The sequence below is a fragment of the Buceros rhinoceros genome, unplaced genomic scaffold, assembly GCF_000710305.1.
Source record: "Buceros rhinoceros silvestris isolate BGI_N320 unplaced genomic scaffold, ASM71030v1 scaffold11980, whole genome shotgun sequence".
Taxonomy (NCBI): Eukaryota; Metazoa; Chordata; class Aves; order Bucerotiformes; family Bucerotidae; genus Buceros; species Buceros rhinoceros.
The window spans coordinates 5,666-17,369 of record NW_010391340.1 but is presented as its reverse complement, the minus strand read 5'-3'; the positions used below and the strand labels follow the sequence as shown (position 1 = coordinate 17,369).

Sequence of the window (11,704 nt, the reverse complement as noted above, 5' to 3'; positions counted from 1 at the left end):
GAATGCAGTCACCGCCGCAGCAAAGGCTCCACACAGCCCACCCCAGTGCTGCCTGAAGCACCCACCACAGAAGTGTCCAGCAATCTGGTGCTCAGACTCACCGTGCGGTCTCACTCACCTCCACTCCAAAGCCCGGCTTACTTTAAAGATCATGTACTCTGCGACGTGGCACAGAGAGGCCTGTTGGCCGCAGCCCTTTGTCCTCCAGCAGCAGTCAGCACTGAAGGCTTTGCCGTTCACACGGAGGATCACTAGTCAAACTCCGCTGCCGCGCTGACATCAAACATTTCAGCTGGAAGCTGCTGGACTTTTTAGTGGTCTGTCTGCTGATCTTCTCCTGACCTTTACATCTTGCTTTCATGAAATCCTCCAAGTGAAAGAGAGTCAGTATTTCTCAAAACCAATACATGTAGATCTTCAAAAAGACAGAACAACAACCGGTCGATAATAAAGCACTGAATAAAGAGGAAACGAACAACGATAAACAGAAAATTCACACTGAGCAGCTTTCCCGCATGGGATGTGGTCCGCACGTACACCCCCTTGAGCAATCAACAGACAACCCCCAGAAAAAAACAGAAGATGTTTTATTGTCTAAAGTGTTGCAATACAACAAATATGTGATCTGTACAAAGGACACAAATAGAGCAAGTTTAAATACAGTCAATCAATCAATCAGGAGAATGAAGTCCCCATATTCACAGTCCGCGGACAACATCTTATACCAGAGCCTGAACCAACAATTAAAGATTCACTAAAAATCCCAAACGAGCTGTTAAAAAATGTAAAGGTCTCCAAAGAGTCTGTGGGTGTATTGTCTTACAGCAGAGGTCATGGGGTATTCTGTGAAGGGTCACAATGGCATCTTATTGCCCTCAATGCTGATTTTCACTGCATGGGCTGATCTGCTTTTTTTCCTGATATCTGTGAATTTCCGCATCTGTTTGTCCAGTCGACTCACCCCTTTCTTAGAGGTCCCCTGGAACTTAAAAAATAAAACTAATTACCACTGAAAAAAAAGCAGACATCCCAGAGCTTCAAGAAAAGTGATACATGCAAGGTTAAACCTGCCAGAGGGAGCTCGTGAAGCCACTGGTTCCAGCTGGGGCTGGGGTGTGTGCGCGCACACGCATTCTCTCCCCACACCGTGGGTGAAATAATGGTTCACCCCGTATCTGCATCGCACACGTGGAGGCAGTTGCACTCAGGAACACCACACCGTGAAGCTTTCGCGTGACAGGGATTAATAACCGTGTTAGTTGTTCATATGCTGGCTGAATGTACAGCTGAGAACAGCTCTGTGTCTGTACTGGCTGGAGTGCAGTGGCAGACACACACTGCACAGCGGTGTCACACCAACCGGCTTCCTGCGGGGGGAAGGTTTTTAGATACAAACACACGGTAACCCAGGTGGTTACTCGGTGGACCGAGTTGACATAGCAATTCCAAACTGCCATCTACTTTAAAGGTCACCGATTAGTACTTATAAAGCAAGAGATGATGGGGGAAAAGGGGGTGTAGAGCGAAGCAAAAGAGACACCCAAGCTGACCATGTAAGTTACTAGAAGAGTTATTGCATTTCATCTCTCTATTTTAACTGCAAACAAAAAACACATGACGCAGCAGTTATTTTTCACAGGTTAAATACAGTGATTCTGTAAAGACAGACCAAAGACAAACAGCAAGGGCCTTCCAATCCATAGCCATGACTTCCTAGAAAGCAATTTCCGCCAACGAGACAACAGAAACAACCAATGATGGAAACTTCACACCTTCTAAGTTTGGGTGAACAGAGATATCCAGAACATGCTACTTACTATCTGACAAAAATCATCTGTTTATTAGAGACTGAACGTCTTGTTCCCGTCACTGAGGAAGGTGCTCCTGACACACTGATTTTAAACTTTACTCAAAAACTATTCACTGCATTGATACCTGGAACTTCCCAGTGATCTTTTTAAAAATACATTTAAGAAATAAACACGACACACAAACCCAACAGCTACGTACTGTTTGTGCTAGCCTCTTCCCGACGCTGCTGCTTTGTGGCAGCCCTGTCACGGGACTGAAACACGGACTAGAAATCCCTGCACTGACATATGCCATTGACCTCCCTCCAGCCTGCCTTCACTGCAGGGGATTCTCCTCCCCTTGGTGTGCAGAGGTCTCGTGCTCTGCCTCTTGTCAATCACCTCTCCAGTCTCACATCACTCAACTTCCCTGAAGGAGCAGGTGTGAGAAACACCTTACTCTGGCTGGCATTTTACAGGCCAGTGATGTTGGTATACAGTGACATGAGGCCCGTGCTAAGGGCTAAGAATTCCTGTGTGTCAGTTTAGGTAAACCTGGAGAACCTACTGCAGACAGCGCAGCATTCCAAACCACGGGCTCTGCAAAGCTGTTTAACACCCTGCAGCTGTCGAGACCATTATCGTGGCAGACGTTACGTGCTACAGCCTCTTTTGTCCTGTACAAGTTCCCTTTTAGGTCCCAGTACAGACATTAGCGATCACGAGGAGAGTTTTCCAAGTTAGGGTGTACACACTCCTTTCCTGTATGTGCAAACCGCCAGCAGCTGAAGCACATGCAGAGGTCACACCTCCCCTGAGGGATACCTCTCAGCCCTGGGGAAGGCAGTGTCATGGCTACAGGGGCATCCTGTTGCCTTCAATGCTGAACTTGATGGCCCGATGCACTTTGCTGAGTCGTTTCTGTTCAGCAAACCGTCTCTTGTGTTTTTCCAAGCGACTAATACCTCTTTTAATAGTCCCGGGCTAGAAACAACATCTCAGTTAATGCACAGAAGGAAAGAACACAGCAGAAAGCACAGTAATGACTTCTTAATGTTGACACATGTTCTACCACATACTCTGCTTTCAAATTAAACTGCACAAGGTAGACGGAGGCCTCTACTGGAACTGTTAACGTAGACTAAAACCTCAAAGTTCTCCCAAAGTGGAATATTATCAGAAGAACATGATACAAAAACTGGAAGAGGTACAAAATATCAGTGATACACTTATTAAATTGCAGCTTTAGTTCAAAATGCTTTAAAATAAGAGGCCTGTAATGAGATTCTTACCCTAGAGAGAAACTCTAGAACAGTTAACATGAAAATCTCGTTTTGGTAAGAGAGGCAACGATCCCCAAGTGAAGGTATGTGACAAACTTAAGCCAGCCCACTGGATAACAGAACTGTCTACCCAAATCAGGAGAGACACTCCGAAAAACCACCATGTTGCACAGGAATGAGAGCAGTAAGGTGGCAGATTCCCAGGCTTAACCAGAGCCAGCTCAGGCACAGCGTCACTGAGCTGCCCCCACACGGCAGTGCTTACCCGGGAGGACTCCATCTCCACGTTCCACTTTGGCCTGACCACATAGTCCTTGTTGGAGGGCATAGGCACCCTGGCGCGGGCACAGAACCCGGGGTCTCCAGGTCTAAGAGCCCTGCAGAAAGAGGTGTGGCAGCTAGAGACAAATCTTATACATGAGGTACGAGCAATATATCATGTTCTACCTCTGAGACACACTGTGTAATCATTGCCTCTAAAACCTCAGAAAAAAATGCGTATCGTCAGAACCATTAAAATACTTCTTTTTAGGAAAAATTTAAAAAAATCCAACCTACTTTTCCTCTCCAGTTAACACCTTCTCTAGGTCCCTGCGGGGAGTCTGACCACCAGAGCTGCAAGAAAAAATTCTATAAGCATCTATACACAGAGAAAGCAAGTACCTTTTAAAAAGAGAGTCCAGTGTGGTAAAAGAGAAGAGAGAAGTCCTAACCTATTATCCCTTTATTTCTCTTAATAGTTACACACCACTTTGTCTTCCTCAGTGGAGTCTTAGAAAGGCAGCAAAATTCCGTATTTCTGCCTGCTACTCCTACCTGCTCAATCTCCTCCGCTGAGGCATCTGTTCCAAATCCCTCTGTTCCCTTTCTTCTCTTGTCATGCCCTTGTAGTTTGAGGTAAGGCCAAAGATGGGTCGAGACCACTCATCTATTACCCAAAAAACAAAAACCAAAAACAAAAAACAAACCAGTTTATGAACACTAGGCTGAAGTTTATCTATCTCCAAACCATTCCAGTGACCATATACAACTTTCAAAGTATTTCTCCTTCCTTTCAACCAAAGAAAGGATTTTTGAGCTCTTACTATTTGAGCGAAATCCAGCCTCACAGACAGGAAGAAAGAGCTTTCATCCATAAAGTCTCTTGCTCTTCCCTGCTCTTTCAGAATCTCTCTCAGCTCTTGGAATATTTAGTGTCAGGAACTCAGTGAATGCTATCTTAGCAATACGCAAAATAGTTCCTAAAGAATGTAAGCGTATCATCAGTTTGCAGTCATCCAGTTTAGAATGCACGACACACGGACAAGAGCTGTTTGAAGCAGTAAACATTCAGTCCCAGGATCTCTCTGAAGTCCATGGGACAACCTCGCTGCCAGCAGCACCTTCCTTCCTGCCTCTAGCATATGCATGAGGTCTGGACAACTGCCAAGAGACAATCTGGGCAAAATAAACGCCATCCTCTGGCTTAGAACAAGGACAAAACCAACAGGAAAAGCTGCAGGCAAAGTTAATGTAAGAACATTTGTTAAGAGCTTTACGAACAGAGCGATGAAACAGATTAGCGAGATTCCTACATCACAGAATTAATTCTACTACAGACGACAACAGAAAAAACCAAGCCACAGAAAGACCGATGCAGAAATTAAACTATCAGTGCCGCAAGGCAAAGGGAGGTTTACGTACTGATTAGTTTCCCTGCCATGTCCTTGTTCGGTCTCGACTCTTTGGGGTGTTTGTAGAGGTACATCACAGCTCGTCCAATGCCGCTGTGCTTCAGGGTCTCTTGGCTCACACTGGGCAGCTGGAGTAAAGGAGAAGTCAGAAAATAGCAAGAAATTATGTCTGAACACTAATGGTGTCATTGCATTTTGCAAAAAGACCAAAATCCACCTTTCACAATAAGCTTGGAAAAACTTGCATTTTTCATTGTCCCACTAGGTTGGATTGGTTGAAGTATCAAAGTACCAACACCTAAAATTTTGCCTTAACATTCTTGGGTTTTATACAAAAATGAAGTAAGTTTCCAGAACAAAGCACTCCAAATGCTCTTTTGCTTTTACCCAAGAACAGAGTTACTGCCTTCAAAGCTCTCGTTTGATAAGGATTACTTGAATGATTTTGCCATGTAAGTTTTAATCAGCTTAGCTACGAACCCTAGAAGTCTCTGCTGAGTATGAGGGGCTCTCCGTGCACTTTAATAGGCAGAAGAAGAGAAGGGACCAGGAGAGAGAAAAGCACAGGGGTACAGAGCAAACGCCTCTTCACTGAACTGTGCGCACAGACCTGAAACAGGCAGGGCCGGATAACCTAAACACAGGCAGAACTCCTGCAGACTCTTAGCAAGAAGAAGTATTTCTAGAGCTTCAGTCAAATAAGGCCAGCTAGTGGTGCTGCAAGAATAAACTGACTTCTACGTCACTATCAATCAGGACTACGCCACGCTTACTTTATGAACACAGCAAAGGCAAATTAAAGCGACCAATCACAATGTATGAGCCACTGAGAAGGAGGGAAGAGCAGGGACTAAGCAGTTTAGATTTATCCAGAATCTAGAAATGCCATAGCACAAAACTCCCCAAGAGAGGGTAGAGAACGTCATGGCTGTGGTTCACCTGAGACTCTCAGAAACGTCTTCTGGCCAGCTGCTAGTACAGCTATTTGCTTTCTTGTGAACGCAGGCAAAATTTTCCTAACGACAATTAAGTGCCTGAAGCTCCCTAGACAAACTTTGTTCAGCCGACCAGCAGGTCTACAACACAAGACCTATTAAAATGCTGTAACTTGTATACCGTTTTCCAGTTTGCTTCCTCGTGGATTGGTTTTGCAGTACATTTATCACCCAACAATTCCTTAGAGCACATGACTGTAAAGCCATGGAGAAGCCACGAATCAAATATGGTTAAAAGTCAGTTTCAAACCTCTTGTAGGATCTTCAGAAGCTCCTCTCGTATCTTTAGTGCTGGCAGACTTCGGTCCGGAAGAGGAGAAAGCCACTCTTTGATGGCAGACATAACACCACTATCAATGAAAGTTTCTTTGAGGTCCTGCCTAGAAAGTTTTAAGAAAAGCCACAAAGTGGTATCATACATGAAAATCTTAAGATGTGGTCTTCCTTCAGTGCAAGAGTGCATTTGAGCTTGTTTTATGTCAAATTAACAGGTAAAATGATGCAGAATTTTAGCTTTTTGAGGCCACCCAACTCCAGCATTTACTTGGAGGAAAAAAAAGTGTTTCACTGCATACTCAGTACAACTGCAATGTCACTCCATGGAATCTATCCAATTACCAGCAGTCCCCAAGATGGTAACTAACTGGGAGAATGACAACTCACTTTTTAAGATGCATAACTACGGTTGGTAGCAAAGTTAATTTCTTTAATGCTGGTTTCTTTTGTGTATTCAGCTGTCGATCCTCCTGCAGGGAATGGAAGAATTACCGCAAGTTAATCAGGAGAAGAAATCAGCAACTCTCATCCTTTACAAGCTTTACAGGAAAAAGATCAGTCTATTAAATGAAAAGTGCAACTCTGGCAGGATTACACTAACTTTGTACCCTGCTCCATCTCTGTACACCCCAAAACACATTCTATGATGACTTCTCTTAAAAAAAGGGTCCCCACCTTAGTCAACACTCTTCTTAAAAGAATCACATCAGGAGATTCCCCCTAAAATTACTTTTTTTTTTTCCTACTTCATGATTGAGGTTGATTGCAATAAACTGGAGGTCTGCAGAATCCTCCAAGCTATGATAACCTAGAACAGATAGCCTAGAAACTTTGTTGGCAAAATCTCACCTGAACAACAGAAAAATGTTGTTCTAGAGAACTAAAGACACCACAGTCCTGGAGCTCAGCTCTTCCTTCTCTTCAGCATTTTGAACTTCATGGCTTCATTCGGAACAGTTGGCTATCATCTTGTCCAAGAAAGATTTTCTTGTCAAGACCAAGAAAGTCTTAGCTGTCTTCCAGATCACTACCTCACTCTCCCCTGCCTCCAAAACCAGGATGGTTCTTTTTGTTGTTTGTAAGATTCCTCTTTCTAAAGGTCTGTATATTCCCCCCAAGTGGTCTTCATGAGTTCTGCAGTGCTGCTTCTTAATTTGATTGCTACTCCAACAAAACTACAACCACTTCAGAAGATACCTGACAAAAGGCCAGAGTCCAATGAACCTTGCACAGTAACAAATTAAACAGCACTCCTTGAAAAAGGCAGTTTGCCAAGGCAGAACTCCCATAATTCTGTTGTTCTGCCATTATTTACCATAGTACTGTCATTCGAACAGTTTAGAAAAGAGTTCTCAGGAAAAAAGAGCAAAGGACTACATAAGCTAACAATTATACTGTGAAATTAAAACACATCCCTTTCTCAGCCTTTGATATTCATGTAGTTTACAGAGTATGTATACATCCCTTTTTATAGGACAGCTGATCTCAGCTGATCAAAGTTTAGCAAGTTCACTAATTTTAATCTTTAAAATGAACAAGTATCTTGTCCAAATTGCAACAGAAGAAATGCTTTAATTCAAAACAGCAAAATAACATTTAAACAGTTGATTAGCGATTGGAAGCTTTCCGTAGCATACAATTACTACCCCTGACTACCAACAAGATTTCTGTGTTTTATTCATCAGATTTTCCCATAGAATAGAATAGTCTTTGGAGCTTAGAAAACTCACCTCAGCAGCTTCATTCATCTTCACAATCATAGCACTGACCACATCATCTGCATCGCTAATAAAGGTTCCACCATCACGGTTTCGTCTACGCTTGCCACTCATACTCTTCTTTCGTTGCAGCATCATGTCAAAATCTGACATGAAGTCCATACTGAAATGCAAGAAGAGAGTTTAGTGGTCCAAAAAGGGTGGGTCTTACTGTCTTTGTAGGAAACAGTTGTGTTTCAGTAGCATAACCTTTCAAAAGTGCTGCAGTAAATCTACACTGTCCTAACGTTCCTGTAAGTTATCCTCAGTATACAAACTGGGAAACTAGCAAAAGGCTTCTATGGCTGAGATGCCCTCAGATGTCTGCAAGACATTGCTGAAATAACAACATGCACATGTGTAATATCCAGGGTTCAAAATGGGCTAAGGCTTTTGCTGAAGCTGTCAAAGATTTACCTTTCCTGTACCTGCAATGCACTGCTCTGATGCTACTGGAGCAGTCGGAAACAGGAGACGTGCCGATGGCAAGTCTTGCCATACCTTATCTTTTACTCCAGCAGAGAAACACAGGTGGCCCCAATGCTGAACTGCTAAAAAGTCGAGTTGGATGCTTGTTTGATTGGATACTAGTTTCACTCAGATTTTGACGTGAACCACGAAATACTGTTCTCTGAAGCAGCAGCATAGGTAGTCTGCTACAGACTGGCAAATGACTGAACTGTACAAGCTGAAAAAGGACCTTCTGTCGTAGTTCATGAGAACGCACTTCCTGTAGAAATACAGTCTCATGCCTTCCTAAACTATGAAGTCTAGGAGGTCTGCGGAGGAGCCCTTTCACTAGAATCTTGCATCTGCTATTAACAAAGTGGTACATAACACACTGACTTACTGCTTCCCTCTTTTGATGTTATCATCAGAGTCCGATTCATCTGCTGTCTCCTTCATGTCGGCATCTCCCTTCTCTTCTTCCAAATCTTCCTGGTTAAACCCCTGATAGGTAAAGACAGTGCAAATCAGTGTACCGATTAAGACTGAGCATCTACTCAGGCACCTTTCACTGATACTCAAAAAGCTTCAGATAAATCTACAGAGGACCAAGAAGAAAGAGGAATAAAGGCTTCCAAATCCCACCTGTGACCTTCATATCAACAACTTTCCCAACAGAAGAGCTGTAAATGCTTGTTAACCCAAAGACTATCTGAGTGAGCCCAGCAGATACAAAGCTTCCCTCCTGATACAGCATATCCTTGAACATGAGTTCAAACCCAAACAGTCATTCTGGAGTACCTTCCCATGAAGATTAACTCTAGCAAGTGAAGAGATATCCACAGTAACACTTACTGTAAATTCCTCTTCTTCCTCATCACCAGATTCTCCAAATATATCTGCAATCAGGTTCCTGTGAAGGTAACAGTAACATTTATCTATTTATACTGCAACAGTGAGAAGTGCATTTTTCTGCAAAATTTCTAAGGACTGTCTGAAGATCCACCTTTCATTCTACCACCTACTACTGACCTTCTTCTTTGCACCACCAATGAAGGTGACAATCATTCTCTGCTTGGGATTCATCCACTCACAATCAGTCTCACTATCTGCGACCCTGAAGGAATTAATATTCCCAGAAGCACTTACTCTTGTTCATTTCCAGATTCACTGTCACTGCCAAACAGATCCTTCTCTTCTTTTTTCTTCCCAGCATTGTCTTTTCTTTCTTCTTCTTCCTCACTATCTGATACAATATTTTTCTTCCTTTTCTCTGAAGCAGCATCACTATCTGAGTCTTCGACGTCAGAAAGGAGGCGTGCTTTTTTTGCAGCTGCCAACAGAAATCAACATTACTACATGACGTAGTAACAGACCTGACAAGTGGTACTCTCAAAGAACTATTCTCTCAAATTTGATTTGGAGAAGAGGAAAGCTGATGATCCTTCCTCCACAAAAATCACTGCCACTTCCTAAACACATATCCATTCTAAAATCTGTTTTATTCCCTCAGTAACTGAAGTTCCCATACACACTTCTATCCATAAAAACCTGTCATTTCAAAAACCTGACTCTCACTCCCAGTATATTAAAAAAAAAAAACCAAACCGAAAACAAAGGAAAAAACAGGAGAGATAGATAACAACAAAGTAGAGAAACGACTAAGAGGAATGATCAACATGACAGCAGATGCCAGTATAAAGCAAGACCACTACAGTCTCGTCTTCTATCAGACCTACCTATTACTCAAAAGTCTTTGATATACATTCACACAGGAAAGCAGTTAGAACAACAGCCTCTACAATGCACTTGTGCTCCAAAACCAAATTTGCTTTATGGTTTCATATTTATCTTAGATGCTTTCTTCACATAAAACCACAGATTTAGCTCTAACACTACTGCTTGTCACATCACATTTTTATTTTCACACTGTAGTTCCTTACGTGTTTTCTCATTGTCATCCTCACTGTCAGAAAGGATCACTGTTTTCCTCTTCACTGTCTTCTCCTCCTCTTTTTCTTCTTCATCACTGTCTGATATTTTTCGTCTCTTAGGAGCTTCCTCTTCGCTGTCAGAACCCTGAAATCCTTCCCTCGCATGTTCATTATCTGAATGATGAGAATCATTCTGCACCTCCTCCTTCCGGTCCTCCCCATCACTGTCCTCAGACTCTATTTCTTGTTTGTGTCTGGAAACATCCTCACTCTCCGAGTCGCTGGCTGGCTGTTTGCGGAGTTCCTCACTTTCCGAGTCACTGGCCGGCTGCTTGTGGAGCTCCTCGCTCTCCGAATCACTGGCCGGCTGCTTGTGGAGCTCCTCACTCTCCGAATCACTGGCCGGCTGCTTGCGGAGCTCCTCGCTCTCCGAGTCGCTGGCCGGCTGCTTGTGCGATTCCTCGTGTTCAAAATCGCTACTGTGATCCCGGTGAGGTTCTCCATTTTCAGAGTCACTTGCTCGATGATTTAAGGCATCTTCATTTTCAGAGTCACTTAAATGCCGATTGGGGTGGTCCTCAGTATCAGAATCACTGTCTTTCCCTCCATGAGCTGCTTCATTGTCTGAATCACTTACGTTGTGATTTGGAGGCTCCTCATTATCTGAGTCACTGTCTTTTTGCCTTGGGATATCTTCGTTTTCAGAGTCTGTCATATGAGGCTCTCCCATGTGCCCATCATCTTCTCCATCACTCTGCTCATTCTGAAAGAGAAAAATAATCTCAGGCAACTAATCAAAAAAGCCTGAAAAAGTAAACCAAAAGATGTTCTGAATTTTTGCTTGTCCTTCTTCCCGTTTGATTACCCAAGGTACTGCACACTGAAATACTTTCTATACAGAAATAATTTTAAAAGAATTTGCACTAAAGGACTACCAAATACTTCAGATTGAGAAATACATTAAGAGATCAATGAAAGTCTGTCCAACCAGCAGCTCAATCATATTTTGGAAATGGTAACATTATTTAAAAAAAACCACTCAAATAAACATCTAAGAAGGGTCCAATTCCTTAAGGGTAAACGCTTAGTGCTTTTATTTTAAGTGAGGCCTTCAAAGAGGTTTAGTCCAAATCCTCAGTAATAAGGCAAGGAATGGTATCTGGCACTTGCCATTTTCTTTTTCTTAAGCTCTCAAACGGTTACCTCTTTACACGAAAATACATTTTACTGAAACTGCACATGCATTACTTTCCAAGAGAAGCTCAAGAGAGGTCATGCCCTTTCCTTCTTTGCCAGGGAAACTTATTTAAGACCACATCAAGATTAAAAGATTACTGAAAAACAGGAATAAAGTTTCAGTCAGACCTTTCAGAGTATCATTGTCAACCAAGTTTTGTGTTTCAGTGTGAGAGAACATAAGGACAGACTCAACGCTTCTCTCCTTTAAGCTGACAGCTCCAGTTCCTATCCAGACACCCAAGATAACCTATGCACAAATACATCGTTCTTCATAAAACTTTAGAATTGAAACACAATCCATTACGTCTTT

At 42.8% G+C, this 11,704-nt stretch overlaps 1 protein-coding gene across 1 annotated transcript; it reads right to left on the bottom strand.

Moving 5' to 3' along the window:
* Window positions 1-710: 710 nt before the first annotated feature.
* Window positions 711-10,885, bottom strand: IWS1 (IWS1 homolog (S. cerevisiae)). Its single transcript, XM_010141314.1, has 13 exons — window positions 10,165-10,885; window positions 9,371-9,554; window positions 9,077-9,134; window positions 8,625-8,725; window positions 7,748-7,898; window positions 6,405-6,487; window positions 5,992-6,121; window positions 4,757-4,874; window positions 3,890-4,001; window positions 3,632-3,688; window positions 3,339-3,450; window positions 2,616-2,774; window positions 711-985 (listed from the first exon to the last, which is right to left on the bottom strand). Exons 1-12 carry the CDS (start codon window positions 10,883-10,885, stop codon window positions 2,646-2,648), a joined length of 1,956 nt encoding a protein of 651 aa, XP_010139616.1. The 3' UTR covers window positions 711-985; window positions 2,616-2,645.
* Between the last annotated feature and the right edge of the window lie 819 nt (window positions 10,886-11,704).